Source organism: Mesitornis unicolor, unplaced genomic scaffold (assembly GCF_000695765.1).
Source record: "Mesitornis unicolor isolate BGI_N332 unplaced genomic scaffold, ASM69576v1 scaffold48322, whole genome shotgun sequence".
In the NCBI taxonomy this organism is placed as follows: Eukaryota; Metazoa; Chordata; class Aves; order Mesitornithiformes; family Mesitornithidae; genus Mesitornis; species Mesitornis unicolor.
The window spans coordinates 10,552-28,620 of record NW_010172173.1 but is presented as its reverse complement, the minus strand read 5'-3'; the positions used below and the strand labels follow the sequence as shown (position 1 = coordinate 28,620).

Here is an 18,069-nt window from a genome sequence, read left to right as displayed (position 1 = left end):
TGCTGTACACTCTGCAATCTCTGCATGTGCACAGAGACGTTAACAATGATTTGGTTTACTTCTGCTGTAGAAAACAGAAGGGTGGTTGTCCTGTAAGGCTAATAATAAAAACATCACAATGGATTTCCCTATTTGGGCTTGCTGCTTAGCCTTAACTGTCAAAAATGTCCCTCAAACTGATCTAACACTGTTCCCTCCCGACTGACACCACCATTGCTGATCAAAGCTGTGGACACCTCACAGAATACAAACTGCAGCCTAGGAATGAAAATACCTTCGTATAGAATACAGAATATTCATACAGTCTACAGAGTAATTTTATCTACTTTAAATAAAGAAAACTTACTTGTTATCACTCAAGCAGCTTACTGACTGTGGCTGCTCCTAGGGACACTTGAGCGTTATTTGGGTTACAACCCTCAGCTGCTGAGTGTGTACAGCACTATTCTCACATCAGGCACAGGGAAGAGGAGGAACCACAGCTGACAAAGGGAAGGAAGACATGGTCCCTCCCCATCTCTCACACATACAGTGATGCTCCCAGCATCTATGCTGCTTCACCACCCATCCTTTCCTGCCCTGGTGATGCAGGACACAGCTGGTGATACCCCAAGACCCCTGGAGCACACTCCTCGTCCAGGCCAGCAGAGAACCCAGCACCGCCTCCCCACAAGGGGCACCCAGGGCCACGTAGCCCTCAACCCCTATCATACCGCTCACCAGAGGGAGCGCCCAGAAACCTCCCCTTGGGGGCACCTTCACCCCTCCAGTCCCAATGGCTGGAAAGAGGAGGCAGCAAGCAACAATACCTGATCCCCCATCCAGAAACCCCTGTCCCCAGCTCACCTGATCCCTCATTCAGCAGCCCATCCCCAGCTCACCTGATCCCCCCATCCAGAAACCCATCTCCCCAGATCACCTGATCCCCCGTCTATAAACCCCTCTCCCCAGGTCCCCGCACCACTTGCAGAGCTCCCCTTTAGCTGTCCCATGGGGCAACTCCAAATTAACTGTGCCCACAGAGAAACTGCTTTCTAATCCAAAATCCTGGAACTTACTTCACTATTTTAAGGCGTGAAGGAGATACCAACCTTTTATTGACTCCAAGTCTCCAAAGCATATAAAGAAATCCTCTTAAATCTACCTTAGCCCTCACCAATGCTCCCTTGCATCCCAAACATCACGTTCCTACGGCTCCTCATCCCCCAACATTCCCACCACGCCAGAGCACAGGCTCTGCTCGGTGCCATGGCGTTGCAGAAGGGGTCTCAGGACAAGCACCCCCTTGCACTGTATCTCCCACTGTCCCACACCTGAACACGGCTTCTGCTGCTCTGGCACGGCAGAGCTGAAGTGCACGAGTGTGCCACACCTCTCTGAGATAACAGACACAGCCCTCACCAAGAACTTCCCCTCTCAAGCCCTCCCACTAAAGCTGATGCCTCCTCACATGGGCCAGACGCTTTGATTACCCCTGCATCGCTGTTTTTAGAAATTCAATACTTAAAGCAGCCCAACACAATCCCGCAGATTCCTCCATGCAGCCTGAAATTTTCAAGGCAGTTTTCAGATGACTGTGCATTAATTACACCTGCCTCTGGAGTTTCCCTGCCATACAGGCAGCCGGATGTCTCAGTTAGCAGCTCCCACTCACTGCGTCTCCACCAGGAATATCATGTATTTTCCAGAGATTAACACCTTTTTACAGCTTGAAATGGAAATAGTCTCCAGTCAGCTTCCAGCTGGGCCCAAACATCTCTATAAATCAAGGTTTTCTCAGTGTCTTCTGCTCAGGATTAAACACTATTTGGGAATTAATTCACTTCTCCGAACACGTATAGAGTGTTTAACAGGATTAACTTAGCTACTTTAGTAAAAGTAAATATATTAAAGCCTTAGCTGCTGAAACAGTCACTGTGTACAGAACCATACAAGGAGTCTGAAGGTGTTTCTGAAAGGCACTGACACAGCTCAGCAATGAGCAGTGACCGGAGCTCAGCCCAAGGAGCAGAGGGCTGGTAACTCAGCCAGGATTACCAGTTACCAACCAGCTTCTCCAGGCAGGGCCCGTGGCACTCTGCAACCCTCAGCTCCGGGTATCTCTGGAAGAATTCAGCATGAGACTTTGCGCTCAGTCCCCGTCTGCCCAGTCCAGCACCCCAGCACAGACCTACACCCAGCAATGGAGCAGGAGGGGGAACTCTGGCCCATTTTTGTGGTTATTACTATAAAATGCACAATACAGCAGTGATAAACTATGAAAATGCTGAAGAACAGTAAGCGTACTCTACTGTGGAAGTTGCTTTTTTAATTTTCCCATTTCTGCTGCCTGCAATACAAGGCTCATTACGGCCGTGCTTAAGCACACATGGGCAGTGCACACAGGCAGAGCCTGTGCATCGGGGTGGGTGTAACCACAAAAAGGGCAGAGCTGCTCCTTACATGAGGGTGTGCCAAGGGTGTCAGAGGAGCCTTCATCATCTGTTTTGAGCTGTTGCTCCTTGGGTAGGCAGAAGGGAGCTGGAATTACCAAACTCAATGGCAGAGAAATGCAAGGTGGCTGCGAGGACAGGACATCTGTTCAATCCATTTACAGGAAAAAAAGTCCCCTAAATTCTAACATTCGGGATTTTGCATGTTTTTCTGCAAGTTTTTAGATTGCTGCCTCTAGATGGAAGTAAGAATCATAACAGTTAAAATGCCTCAGAGTTTAGGTTTCTGCTTTTAAGGCTCAAAATAAACAGCCAAAGCAGTATTTTCTGTTTTACACCTAACCGAGACGGAGACAAGTTTTGAGAACAGACTGTCCTCACTGACAAGGAATCCATCGACAGCTGCTCCTCTGGGCTCTCCAGACTTCTTTAGTGCAGATAAGGCATTTATGTAATTCAGTGAAGTTTACCACTGTATTCAATGCAGCAGCCACTATTGTTCCAAATCTGATTTCCCTCCCAGTGTCACTGGAAAAGGCCGGCACTGATGCTCACTCTCAGAAGCTGCTGAGAAACCTTTGCTTTTCCTCAGCTCTGCGGTTGTAAGGACAGAGCAAACACCCGTAATGGCCCCATCACCACCCCAAGCAGCAGCGGGGGCTTCTCCCCTTTGCACCCAAATGCTTGTTTGCTCGGCTCGTCTGCGCTGCAGACTGGAACTGACAACCTGGAGACGGGAGCATGGGCACCAGGCCTTAGGGGTGTTCAGACAAATGAACCTTGCTCCGGGCTCCCGTGGTCCAGGATTCACACAAAAACTACTGATGTTCATTCTGAACACTTTTACGGGTTGTTGGGTTCCCAAAAGGGGAATTACAGGGCACTACACAGATGAGTTTTGTAGGAAATCAGTATTATCTGGGTACACAAATGCTTATACATTTTTTGTATTTTTTATTTTACTTGCTTTACAAAGAAAGGAAATATATCACACCTTTGCCTGACACACGCACCATGCAGCCTTCCATCTGTATGGGACTGCCTCTGCTCCCCAGGACAGCGAGGTGATTCCCAACTGCCTGGAGATAAATCCATCATGGCCTGACCGTGGAACAGCGATGTACATCGCTCCGCCAGGGCTCCTACAGCACTGAGAAGCCCTCATACAGCAGGACTTCACTTAATTATACGTGCAAACCAGCAGTCTGCATACTGAGTAAGAGCTGGGAATCCAAGTTGAGCAGCCACAGTATCTCACACACACAGACACCTCACCAACATCACACGAGGTACTTGAGGACAGAGGAAATAAAGAAATGAGCTTTTTAAAAGCCAGCTCTTCATCAGCTCCTTTCCTCTCCATTTCCCTTTTAGTGAGGGCCATCAGAAGAGCAACCGAAGCAAACCACCTCCAGCAAGGAGAGGTGTCCAACCCCTTCACCGACCCCCCGCGCCCATCTGGAGGTGCACGCAGGAGGAACCCTCACAGTGTCACAAGCTCTGACCAGCTTACCATTTTCTATGTTTAAGACAAAGAAACAGCCAGTCTCATGCATTATCCAGGCTGATGATCTGCTTTAAAAATAACCCTGCAGCTCATATTGCTAAATATGATAGTAAAGGAGTTTTTGAATGAAGCAACACATTAATTGTTGTAATAACGTTGTTCAGGCTCTTATGAAATCTGAGAATTGCTCTCTAATCACCAGAATACAAAAAGGGACATCCAGCCTTTAAATAACATGAACAACAGTGAAGTTACAGGCTGGTTTTCAGCTTCTCCTTACACCAGAGCCTCGCATCTCTCTGGCACTGTTTTTACGACGAGCTCCACAGCATCTTCTGCCCATGCAGTGGCCAGTCCCAACTTGTTGCAGCAGAGCAGCCCAACCACAGTCTGTGCTGGTCCTGCTGGGAATGCTGTCACAGTGGCTTCCAATCCCTTACGCTTTGCTGGTATACCAAAATACTGACATTTTAAAGAAAAGTTAGTGTGCCATTGCACCACATTTAGAAAACAAACACAGAAAACCCCATTCCACGTAGATTTTGCAAACCTACCTATTATTTGACCAGTGTTACCCCACAAACTTTGGTGTGTGTACTCCATTCACAGAGCACCAACTATTAGACACTTGTAAATGCTTTTTTTCCCTGTAAGATATTAAATTGTATTTTTAAAACATTTTTATTTTCACTTCTAATTTCTTCCCTTCTTGCCCCCGACATGTCCTGCAGCACTGTTCCTTAGACCCCAGCATCAGAACTGCCTGAAGAAATCCAATCGTAACACACTATTATGCCATGTCATGCCTGAAGCCCACAGGACTAAGAAACCCCAGGGCCGGAACCGTGCCCAGCACTGGGGACACAGCATGGGGCCTGGCCTAGGCGTGCGTGGTTTTCTGCAAAGTCAAGCATGTAAAACTGCTCCAATCTGCAAAGCTGCTTCCAGCCCTTGACTCCGGCACCCTGACACGGCTTGAGAGCCAGGTTTCTGAAAGATGGGGACTGTGAAGAGAGAATCTCCGCCAATTTTCAATCCTAGCATGAGAACCCACCTTCACACAGCTCTCCCTCATGAAAAGACATCCACAGTCAGGATGCAGCTTGACAGCACCAGGACCACCAGCCCTGTTGTCAACCATCCCCAGGGCCACAAGTTGGCCTGGTCTCCAGCATGCTCCTTGAAGGGACACAGCACCAGAGGGTGAACCTTGCGGCATCAGATGGGAAACTGGCCCGAGACACGTGAAGAAGACAACGTGTGCAGAACAGCCGCCACAGAGCATGGCACTGCTCAGCTACAACTGGCGCAGGGCTCCTCTGCACAACCAGGGCCCATGAGATACAGGTAGAAACGACCACAAGTCACCTTGTAACCCACGTAACCATGTGCAAGGTCTGAGAGAGGCAGAGACCTGGTCACATCTCCGCTCCCTAACCGTGGGAAAAGCCATCTCCATCTTCAGGTGAGGGGATACATGCACTCCACGTCCTGAATGCAATGGGGACCATCACTTAATGTCTGCACACCAGCTCCTGAGGTCAGTCTGGCAGCTCACAGTGATACAGCTGAACCCACACAGCAGTAGCACAGCACGTGTTCCTGCTGGCTTTGTTTGTGTGGTCTGCTTTGCTTTGCAAATGCTGCTCTTCAAAGCTGAGCCCTGTCAGAAGCCTCCTACAACCAGGGACTGCTCTGATTGAAGGGAGAAGTCCTGAGGCGGGTGGGAGTCTCAGAAAGGTGGAAAGTCGCATGGGGCTGCTCTGCACACGCCGTGGAGGAAGCTGCTCACCAGCGTGGGAGGGCAGCACTCCTGCTCCCACTCCTCAGCGGGCTCCATGGCCACTGAGGGCAGCAGGCAGGAGCTGCTCCTGCTCTTGCCCCTCACTGGGCTCCTTGGCTGCCAAGGGCAGTGATGGAGAAGGCTGCCCAGGCTCAGGAGAGGAGCTGGGGACTCAGTTCCTCAGGGCTTTGAGAGAAAAACAAAAACACGTGTATGGAGAAATGTAGGCAGAACAGAGCAGAAAGTGACTTGGTGACCATTGCTCTCGTCACATTAAGATGATTTTTAATTTCCTCATGAAGATTTAATAAGGGAGACATATTTACTTCCTCTTTAAGAAGGCAGCAGAAATTGGAAAGGAACCACTTCATCCTCTCCTTACATGAAGCAAAAAGTTTTCATAAAACCATAGAATCCCAACATGTGTTGGGTTGGAAGGGACCTTTAAAGCTTATCCAGTCCAACCCTGCAGTGAGCAGGGACATTGTTACCAGATCAGGGTGCTCAGGGCCCATCAAGCCTGACCTTGAATATCTCCAGGAATGGGCCCTCCACTACCTCTCTGGGCAACCTGTGCCAGTGATCTACCTCCCTCTTATTGAAGAGCTTTTTCCTAATATCCAACCTAAATCTACCCTTTTCTAGATTAAAAACATTACCTCTCATCCTATCACTACATGATCTAACTACTGCCATGATTATTTCAATGCTCTTAAGGCACTAAATTACCTTACTCTGTGTATCTGGCCAGGAGCAGTGGCAGCAGCACTGCAAGAGTCACGGGCTCAGTCAGGGTCTTCAGGAGCACCAGGACAGTAAAAACATGCAGTAAAGGCCACTCTAGCTGAAATACTTATTTACAGACTTAACATCGTGCTTTCATTCTACAAGCTATTTAGAAGAGAGGATCTGGTGAAAGCACAGCATTAAAGACATCTAAATATAGTCAGTTAATAACCGACGTGATAACCTCAATTAGCAGACATTTGCATCTCCCCAGCAGCAGATTTTTCCGTATCGCGTCCAATGCGCGCTCCCCTGAAGACACAGCCGTCCCGGGGCACGGCAGAGGCAGGGCTGCGCGAGCACGGCTGCTCCTGGCATGCAGACGGTGATTCACCGCACGCCGGCGGCTCCGCGCCGCGCACCTACCCCACCACGTGAGTCACTGCTGGGAATGAGACAGCCGGGTGCTCCACTCGTTCCTGGCCAGGGTAATTTTGACTCCTAGCAGGTATCGCCAAAAAACAGCCCTCGGAAGTGAAAAGGCTTACTTCCAGATATGGTGTATTTAACCGCCTCATCGCAGGAGATGCTTGCGTGCCGACTGTAGCTCAAGATGCATTGTGGAGGAGTCTAAGGCACCCTCGAGATGCAGCTCAGAGACAAGAGGAAGGCGACCATGGTGACAGGTAAGTGATCTCTGACCATTTGAAAGGCATTCGATAGGCTGTTCTGGGAAAACCTTCTTACTCTTAATCACCCTCCAGTGAAAACAAACTGGAATTAAGATACAGTTACTGAAAAACAGACTTGGGACTATAAACCAAGTATTGGATCAGTTAAAAGTGTGGAAAGTTCTCAAGAGTGCAGCTTTCCTAACCTTTTATCATTCATTAAATGTTAGTCATTATCTTTTCTCCAATGGCAAAAAAAAGGTTTTCTACTTATCATTCCTTCTAAGACACGAATTGAAGGGCAGGAGGATTCACAGTTTCACTAACTTACTTCCTGACGGAGCTTAACCCACATTAAGATAGATAAAATATCTGAATTTGGTATAAAAAGTTCGTACTGTATTCGTTTTCACCTCTTCAGTAAAGAAAAGCATACTTGAAGTCTTTTAATTGCATTATAGAGAATAAAGGTTCTCTTCCTTCATACTTCGCTCGGATCATGTTAAAACTTGTCAGGTTCACTGGAAAAACCACATAGCTCTGAACAAGCAGCTTGCAAACTGTATCTGATGAGTCTCCAGGTTTGGGAAATACATAAGGCAGTTCCAAAAACCTATGTCATTTAAGGAGTATTTCAGATTGAAAAGGTTACTCTTAGTTACAAAGAACTGAAGGTAGCAGTGCAGTTGAAGGTTTTGTACGTTAAGAAATGCCTCGCCATTTGTGCATTGTAGGGACTGTAAACATGTGCCTGCTCATTACCTATGCTTGGTCTGGAAACTCTGGTAGTATTTCACGCTCTCTTCCATCTTTTTAAAGAAGATTCTACAATCTTCGTTTAAAAAGGGAAACTAGGAAGCTCAAGCAAGCGTTCGGCCAATGTCACCAATCCACTCCCAGGAGCACAGGCCCTGAACACACAAAAGCCAGCAGCGTTTCACCGGCAGTGAGTGCCCTTGGGTGGGCACCACACCGCTTCAGTGGGCACCATCCAGACCTCTTCTCCCTGCCCACGTGCGGGACGGGGAGTGGGCAGCACTGGGGCACAAACCCCAGTGTGGAGGATGTGAGTCAGCCCTTGCAGGAGGCAGAGGAGGGCGAGGGAGAGGCTGAAGGGCGTGCAGGGACCACCAAATCATCTGTGTGCACCGGGGGTGTGTGAGAAAAAGGAGCAAACTCTGTGCAGCACCCGGTGCCGGTTCCTCCTCCTCCTCCTTCCCTCACTCAGCCCTGCTGTCTCACCCCGTCCCTCCCGAGCTGCAGGGGCCCCCCCAGGGCAGGGCAGGAGCGGGGAGCCCAACTCGCCCAGCACCATGGCCCGGTGTGCACCTGCACGTACCCATGCCAGGGCCGCAGCACCAGAGCTGCCGGGGCACCGCGATCCCAGGAGCACGGCCAAGCTGAAGACACCCAGACACGAATAAGCACCGGGAAGGAGAATTGGAGCCATGAATTGGAGTTGGTCTGATGCCGAAGCAGCCCTTGGGAGGCTTCGTGCTTCTCAAGTGGGAAGCTGCTCCTCTCAGCCCAAGATGGGACACAAAGGGGGAAGCTCCTGCTCTTTTCAGGACAAGGCCCTTGCTCACCTCCGCACAGCAAAGCTCAGAAAAACCTCCCTTTTGGCCAAGCGAGCACTAGGAAAAGCCAGTCAAGACACCTGCAGTGAGACTGCAGCACTGAACCTGAAGTGTGCAATATTTGTTACAAGTTTGGAACCAAGGGAAAACGCAGTGGACACAAAGCAGGAGCTCCAGGCCCACCACGCTGCTGTCAGCTCCTGGGGCTCCATAACCAGGCTGCAAGAACCCCAGCCCAGCACAGCCAAGGAGCCCCAGGGGAAGTCAGCGATAGCAGCTCCTGTGTTTCAGCAGTCCTAATTCTGTCCAACAGGAAAAACTACAGTACCTTCTCAAACACCAAAACCAAACCTCACACTCTCCATTATCTAAAGCGGGTTTCCACATCTGACCAACACTGAACCTCCCATGAGATACTACAACAACTCCTACTTCTTGTTTTTCCTGGGAACATGCTGGTGAGCTCTCAGAGCCACAGCTGACGATGAGCAGCACAAACCAGGCTGATTTCAAGTCGCTGCAGCAGGAACTCTCCCAGCTGCTCACGAGAAATTAGGGTTGCTCCAGACTGAACCTCAGGACAAGAGGTAATGGGCACAAGCTGGAACACAGGAGGTTCCACTTAAATTTGAGAAGAAACCTCTTCTCAGTGAGGGTGACAGAGCACTGGACCAGGCTGCCCAGAGAAGTTGTGGAGTCTCCTTCTCTGCAGACATTCAAAACCCGCCTGGACGCCTTCCTGTGCAACCTCATCTGGGTGTTCCTGCTCCGGCAGGGGGATTGGACTGGATGATCTTTTGAGGTCCCTTCCAATCCCTAACGTTCTGTGATTCTGTGATTCTGTAACTTCTCCCAACCATATCCCAAAATCCCCATGGCCTTTTCCTTCCTCTTTGAATTAGTGGTGGTGCTGCAAGTAGCCGACATGGTTAACTGTGTCACGGTTATAGACTGAGGCACAAAAAACCCAGCTGACAACAGCAGATGAGGATTTCTTTGTCCTTTTGTAATATGAATTAGAACTGTATATAAAAGCAAAAGTCATAGAAATAGTTTCAGTGCAAAGTAAACACCTAAAAGTGAGACTTAAATTACATAGAAGTTTAAATGGCACTGTCTACACACATGTAACCCTGCCCAGCAGCCAGCCCCCGCTGCAGGGGCTCTATACCACCCAGCCACCACATCCTGACACTGAACAACCAGTTTGTGCTTTTTGCCCCAACTACTGTGTTTATAAAGCTTTTTAAATTTAAAAGACTAAGACTTAGGGATAACAAAGCGTAAGAGATAAGTAAGGAGCAGCCTATGGCACTGAGGGGTGATTATCTGATGAAGATTTTCATGCTGGCCGCAGTGCCAAGAACAGAGCCCAGAAAAACACAAGCAGAACAGGAATGGAAAGGCTGGAGTTGAAGCTTATGAAGAGATGGAAAAGTTGGTTTTGGAGACATACATGTAAATGTCAACCTGCTTCTGGCTACCCCTTGGGAGGGAAGGCTGGCAGTATGATCTGCTGAGAGATTAAAACTGCCTCTCCCAAGTAGCAGCATAACTGTAGTCTGGGATGGAAAGGGGACAAGGCTTGCAAACCAAACTGGGAGGAGCGGCTGACACTGGTGGGACGTGGCCAGGCCGAAGGAAGGGTCCAATGGGACCATCTTGCAGCTCGGCATGGAGCAGCCCGAAGCCCTGCCCCAAGGAGGAGCAGCCCCACACCAGGGACCAGCTGGGAGCATCCCCATGAAGAGCTGGTGGTCAGGCTGAAGGTGCCAGCAGCCTCCCAGGCCGCATCAGGCAAAACACTGCCGGCAGGACAAGGGAGGCAAGACCCTTCCTCCTGGCCCAGCTCTGGGCTCCCAGCATGAGGGACATGGACACACTGGAGCCCAGCACAGCACCACAACGAGGACTTACAAACTGGAGCATCTGATGCACTGGGGATGGGCTGGGAGAGCTGGGACTGTTCAGCTGGGGAAGAGGAGGCTTGGGGATCTCACCCATGCATACAAACACCTGCAGGTGCAGAGAGGACAGAGCCACACTCTGGTCAGTGAGGGAATTTTTAATGACTGTAAGGGTGGTCAAACCCTGGAAGAGGTTTCCCAGAGAGGCTGTGGAGTCTCCATCCCTGGAGATTATCACCCCTGAGTGGACATGGTCCTGGTCAGCAGCTGCAGCCGATGCTGCTCCGAGCTGGAGCAGAGGAGAAACTGCAGATGATGGCACCAGGAAGGAGTTGAACAGACCGCGGGGCGTGCTCGCCGGGGAGCGGTGCCGAGGGAGAGGCCAGGACCGCACTGCACAGGACGCAGGGACTGCCACCTACCCCATGCAGGGCACTACACGTGGGGGCTGCACCTCACATGGCATGGTCTGCACTGGGGGCCAGAGACAGCATCGCTATAGGGTGACAGCACAGCTCCCCTGTCAGCAGCCTCTGTGTAACAGAAACTTCAGCAGCATCTTCTGGGAAGAAGCAAAGGACACATCCCAGAGTTAATCCTTTCCTCCTGTCTAATTAGAGGCTGTCATACTGACAAAACATTAATTATCCCTGCTCTGCCAACCATTGCATTGTCCTTATTTTTTTTTTTTCAAAACGCAGGCAATGGTAACACTCAGCTGCTCTGCCACCACCCACTGCGCAATGGGACACTGTTTCTTTTGGCAGCTCCCTCCTGACTCTTCACATAAAAGCAGCTGAAGGAGAGAGGCTTAAAAAATGAAAATTAACAGTCTTACAGTCATGATTAACATTTAGTAGATTCTGTAACCTCTGCATAGAAAATCTGATTCAAAGTAATATTAATCCATGAACTTTTAGTGAGGAGCTTTTCAGAAGACAGAAAAAAGAAAAGAACTTGATAGTTCAGGCAGCATCCCAAAAAGGTCTGATGTCAGAGCTACCCCACATAGGGCAAAATAAAGGATCATAATAATTCAATTGAAATGAGGAAAAAATTAATGGTTACATTTGGAAAAAATATTCCAAAAGTGACTTTGAGAAAATTAAATATGCTCAAAGATTTATGTTTTTTTTAAGTGAAGAGATCATGTTATCCTAAGGGCAAGTTCCCTCCAAACTAAGAATTTTGCATACTCAACAGTGCTATTTAACACTTACTGCAGCACCCTGCTACACCCTGCTCAGGCTCTCCTGCAGCTGTAACACAGCATTACAGGGCATTACAGGCGCACACTGGACATGAAGTTTCAGGCAACGACCGCAGCACATTGAGCTGAACACAGGCACCAGGTACATCTAGCGCAGGTGCTGGGAGTACGCAGGGTACTTTTTGCTGTCACATACCAAGGACCAGGAAAGCCCAAACCCCACATTCAGTACACGACTGCTGTGGGATGCCCTAAAGGTTTTGGTAACAGCACACAGGTATTTTCTGTTGGGTGCAATGCAGTGTGGCAGGAAGCCCCCGCTAGCAGCATCTCAGTGTGGACGCAGAGGGGCTGCTGCTCCCATGGGCAGACCGAGGCCTCCATAGTGTTGGACAGGGCAGGACAGGGATCCTGAAGACAAAGGCACTGCTCCATGGCCGAACATGGCCAGGATGCCACACAGTTCAGAGACAAGCGAGAGGAAAGCCAGGCTGGAATGGAGCGGAAGTTCAAGGAGGAACCTGCAAACCCGGAAGGGGGTTTTGTACTCAGAGCTGAAGCAGAGGCAGCGGTTCCTGTTTCTGGATATAACTGCACAGACCAGCGCTGTCGGCCACAGCTGGACAGCCAGACCCCACTTCTTATTTTTCAGCTCCCAATTCTGTCAGTGAAGCGTGGCAGCATCACTGCATTACAGGGAACAAGCACGTAGTGTCCACACACCCCCACCACGTTCCTTGTAAGGCCATGGGCACAGAGCCCACGAAGGGCTGCTTTCAGCCCACCCTGTAGCAGTTCCCGGTTTAGAGCAGCCAACACGTGCAGCGGGCTAAGCTGAACACACGGGTGCTGGACACCACCGTCAGCACGCAGGAGCGGGCCCATGGGGACCCTACCCCAGTAGATAGCAGGCTGCGGGGCAATAGCTCCCAGGATGGAGATCCACAGCCCCCATGGGCAGCCTGCACCCATGATTGACCACCCGTGCAGTGAAAAAGCATTATTTTATGCTCAGATGTGATTTCCCAAGTCTCAGTTTGTGCCCGCTGCCTCCTGCCCGGTCACTGCCACGTTTTCCCCCCAGGGCAGCCATGCAGGAGCCCCTGAGCCATCTCTGGCCCACACTGAGCCACCCCAGCGCTACCAGCCCCTCCATGGATGGAAGACACCGCACTTGGTCCATGATTCAAAGAACAGCATCTTACGAGTGTGTGCCTCAGTGCTTAACCCCCAGCTCCGACGCCCCCACAACACAACATTGATGAGCCACGCAAGACAACCGGCGCAGAACAGAAGCAAACAGCATGGTCACTGCTGCCCGGACACTGCACCCCGAACATTTCCACATAGAGACAGAAACAGCAAAACAGGGCAGAGATGCTTTGGTATACGTGTGGCTGTGGCCCTGCAGGGCATGGGAGGCTCTGACTGACCCAAACCCTGTTGTGACGCTGGGTCTGGCACCTCTCACGCTGCTGCCACCAGCACAGCATCCCTTGACACAACCAGCACAGCAGGACAGTCCTGATGGGGATGTGGAGCCAGAAAAATGCAGAAAATAAGACAGCATGCAAAGCACAAGAGAGCAAGAGGCACATACTCATTCTCTGCAGGTACAGGCTCCAACAGGATTATCAGGTTATTCCACTATGCATTAGCAGCACATTAACATACGCTTCCACCAAAAGGGAGATGGACCATTTTTAAGAGGCCTCTGCCAAAGGAAAAGGTGGTGGTGTCCCAGTCCCTGGGGCTGGGCTGTCCTAGCGAACAAGGCAAAGCACCAAGGAAGATAAACAGATGCAAGCAGGGAAAACAGCACATTAAGGCTTGCGCAGGCGATGCAGCACAGGAGCGGGGTGAAATGAAGGGAGCAGACACACATCCACCCACAGCCTGCACCAGTGGTGTTTGCCCCTACACCTTTACAAGGGACTCGGTGATTCAGTCCTGACAGAAACAGAAAACAAAACTGCAGCCAACAGCAGAAAACGTAATTAACGGCCTCACATTTCTGCTGTTTACATCAGTTCTGCCATTTCCCACACTTCAGGGGGATGAATGCAGATTGACTGGCCAGAAGCCACACATCAGAGTTATGTGCCCAAATAAACAAACATCACTCAAAACACTGCAGCCCCGTGACCCAGAACATCCAGTCTAGTTCACAAAGAGAATTTTCTAACTTTTAAAAAGTTGTAAATAAGATTAAAAAAGAGCAATGAGATGAGGACACAGAATTTATTTAAACAGTGAGGCAACCTAAAGCCTTAGTCATTAGAAAAATGAGACAGTCATTCCCTACCCATCTGACGCTGGAGTCTGCTATGCAGCCTATTATTTAATTTCTCATCTGAGGCTCTATCAGTCATGCCTACAAACCAGTCTATCAACATCAGCAGTAAAAGATTACCTCATTTGTGAGGCAGAATGTACTTAACTTACATTTAATGCAGCTGATGGCATTTTAGGGGAATGACAGAAAAAAAGCCAACAACCAAACAAGTGTATAAACGACAAGAAGTAAAAAGTATTCTGATTTAAAAGCTACTTGAAATTTCTAGTGCATCTTCAAAACCATCCAAGCAGGACATATTTATATGGAAGAACAAAACAGCTGGTTAGGACAAAACCGGGAAGAACAAAAGTGTCTGGAGAACTGGACAAGGAGTGGAAAACCGACAAGAAATACCATATTCTAACCAGTAAAAAAAGCCACTATCAGAGTGCAAGGTCAGTGAACAATTATATCTTAAAGTAGTATTTAAGGAGACGGCAGCCTTCATCTCCCATTCCAAGAGAACACATGGAAGTGGGTGAATTCTCCATACGCATAAGTTTTCTTCTTGCTCCTGAAGTCTGCAATACAGCGGTCTTCATCAGAAAATACAAAGCTTCTGGAGTACGTGGATGCACTGGATTTGAACCAAATGTGCCTGCTCACCTGTCCTACCTTGTAAATAACAGGGCCACACTGCCCCAAGTACTCTGCCTGCCTCTGTGCCCCCAGCCTGAGCCAGGGTACAGCACCACAGGAGCACCGTGGGCTGCACAGGACCATCTCTGCATCCCAAAATTGTGTCACACCACAGCTCTGTGAGAGGTCATTGCGCCTGCGCTGCTCTGCACAGACCGGCTTGTTTGGGACTGTACAGCTCAGGCTGCAGTGGCACAAGGGAAAGTCTTCAGGCATAACTGAGGCAGGAGGTGGTGTCTGTAACATCCACCCCAAGCCTCTGCTGCGCCCGGGCGTGCCACCAAGGCAGAGCACAGAGCGCTGCTCACGTCTCTCGGCTGTCACAGCTCACCTCTGAAGAGTTTGCTGCTTCCCTTTCCAACCTACACTTTACTGGGATATTTCTGGGACATGTTTTAACATTAAAATCATCAAGAATAAGATGACACTGAGAGGCTTGATCCTAACTGGTCTGCAGGAGCAAGGAGCAGTATGGCTGCCACACAACTGTTAGAGCTGGTCACGTCCCCACTGCCCAGGGAGACGGATGTGGTAGGATTCCCACGGTCAGTCCTCTCTGCAGGAATCAAGCCAGCCCATATGGTATCCACTGGAAGTAAACAGAATAATCGAAACACCTCTGTTCCGGGAGAGTCTCCTGTGGCAGCGGCTCAGCCATTGTCACCCATCCTCTGCTGCAGCTTCCAGCAGTGAATCACCCAGCTAAACCCCACAGCTCAGACCAACAGCCCACCAAACTCCAGTACCAAATCGACCGGCTAAACCCCAGACTCAGACCAACAGCCCACAGGGCTCCAGTAACAGCGCCCCAGGAACAAAGCACTGCATGTAAGGAGCAAGGAAACTGGATTTTCATCCATGGCAAACTAGGGCTCGAGAGCCTTATGGATGGTGGGGTTGGCTCATCTCTGCCGATGGTGAAGCATAGCGGGATTTGAACAGTGGGGTCAGAGGGGAGGCTGGGGACATCCTCATCGAAAGGATGGATACAGAGGTAGGAAAACACAGGAGCCTTTTCTGACAGAATTTAGAGCAAATCCCTTTGGGACCTGGAGGAACTGACAGGACACGAGGGGTGCGTTTAGTACCGATCTGGTCCCAGCTCCACCAAACCCTGCTGTGGTTCCCAGCGCTGTGTGCATGGTGTGTGCAAGGCCTCATACCACACAGCCGGTGCCTGCCTGAAGGGCCTGGGAGCAGGGAGCTTTCCAAGGACCAGGAATTGCCCAGACTTAAAAGGACCCTGAAAAGAAGGGAAATAAGCATCTGATTTGCCTAAGAAGGTAGATATGCATCTTCTAATAAAATTACATATTCTTTTGATCCCGGTGCCTCCTGGGCAAAAGAAAGGAGAGCTGCAAATTATAAACAACAGCAGAAGAGTGATAGGTTACTGCTTCTCACACCAAGAGAAAACAGAATATCTGAAACACCCCTAACAATCTCATTACGGACCCCAGTTGTTATCAAAGCAAACAATGAGAGACAAGAAGCCAAACGAACAAAAAGCTGAAATTATCAGAAGTAAAACTTTTACTACTGCTTTAAAATGCAATGATTTGCTTTACCGCCACCTAGTGACAATCCAACGCAGTTCACAGCACATAAAACAAGTTCAGATCTGCAAAAAGACCAGTAATTTTATCACCTCTTCATTCCCATACTAGAGACAGGTAGGTCTAGGGTAATTGCTGAGGTCTGAACTACTTTGCTAGTTTTCCTATCAAAACTTGTAATCAGAAAGTGAAGCATGGAAAAATGGATGCATTTGCATTCTGCAAGAGTAAAGCAATCGCCAGCAATGCAGTCTCATGAACTGGCATAAGGGAAGTGAGATCCCAGAAAATGCCAATGAGGTGTGTCGGTGGTGTCAAGAAACCCAACCACCACAACACAAGCTTTTCCTACCCTCACTTGTAAAACAGCACATGGGATTTGTCAGTGGGGTTCAAGGCAGATGACCTTAGCTGGAGTAGATGCTCACTTCACACAGCTCCCCCTCACACTGGGGTTTTCTCTTCTGCTGTGGTTTTAATTCCAGTTTATTCTCCTCAGAATGTAAAGCTGGCACAGCCCATGCTGCAACCTGGACCAACAGCTGCCAGTGGGACTCCTGAGAAGCATTTCAGCTGGAAACCTACAGCAGCGCAAATGATGGGGTACAATTTGTCCTATGGAAAACTGCCAGGTAAAATAGTGTTGGAAATTTAAGACGCTGAGAAGTGTTTTTTGTATCAGCATCAGCTCCTACCAAGGTTTTAAAGAACTAAGTAATTTCAGAAAAGAATGTTGAAATACTGCCAAGGGCTGCCCCTGTGGGGTCAGTCCTGGTGTACCACACCAGCCAAGTTCAGAGTATAAACACCACGAAATAAAACATGCTATAGTTTTATGAGAGAATTCATAGGTCTGAAGTTTTCTCACAAATGTTTACACATGAAATGTTAAAATTCCCAGAGTCAGTGATTTCTAAATATATTTAAGTAGCTAGGGTTTAGATTAGTGCTGTAACAGGCCCAATGTCTCTGCAGAGCACACACAGACCATGTCCACTCCCAGTTGTGCTCTGTCCGGATGGCCCACAGCTGCCCCATAACTGACCCATAGCTCGCTCTCAAGGGTACGGGTGCAGGGGGTGCAGAATCAGGGCTGTGTGCTGCAGCCCCCAGAGCTCTGCTGGGCTGAGGGGCACATGGAGGGGACTCAAATCCTTCTGGAGCTTTACTGACCACAGTCACCAGTTCTCCCTACAGAGCATTTCCAGGCTGCTTACCTTCCTCAGACACTGCACACCCAAAAGCACCTTCAGCAACACAAGGGCTGCTCATGGCCATGCAGCTCTCGCCCACCACATTGGGCTCTGCAGCCCTCTGACCTGTGGTAGCACTGTTATATGCCCTCAGTAGCACCATTATATACCCATGGGAGCATCACTATACTCCTGCAGGAAGAACAGCTGCCATGCTCAGAGGCCAGCGAGCCACAGATGTGCTGATTTTGACACACACAATACTCAGGAGTACTGTTTCACACCCAGGTTTTCAGAGCTGGTTAATACGAGCAGCCTCTGGAACTGCCCCAAGATAGGACGTTTCCTAGAGGACAGTTCTGAAATGGCCCCATTTGTAAAACACTAGAAATGTCCTTTAAACTTGTGTTTTTCCTCCTTCCCACAGACGCTCAGCCGAACCAAGACAACGGTACCTCCCCCAACTCCACCGCAGGCTCCCCGGGCAACTCCACACACAACGAGTTCACCACCATCGTCCTGCCTGTGCT

General features: G+C 49.5%; 1 protein-coding gene across 1 annotated transcript in view; it reads left to right on the top strand.

The window, feature by feature from the left end:
- The first annotated feature begins 16,944 nt into the window (after nucleotides 1-16,944).
- Nucleotides 16,945-18,069, top strand: part of GPR87 (G protein-coupled receptor 87) — a 2,075-nt gene continuing 950 nt past the window's right edge. Inside the window, exons 1-2 of the mRNA XM_010180288.1 lie at nucleotides 16,945-16,978; nucleotides 17,985-18,064. Of these exons, the coding sequence (XP_010178590.1) occupies nucleotides 16,945-16,978; nucleotides 17,985-18,064 (114 nt within the window). The remainder of the gene's footprint in view (nucleotides 16,979-17,984; nucleotides 18,065-18,069) is intronic.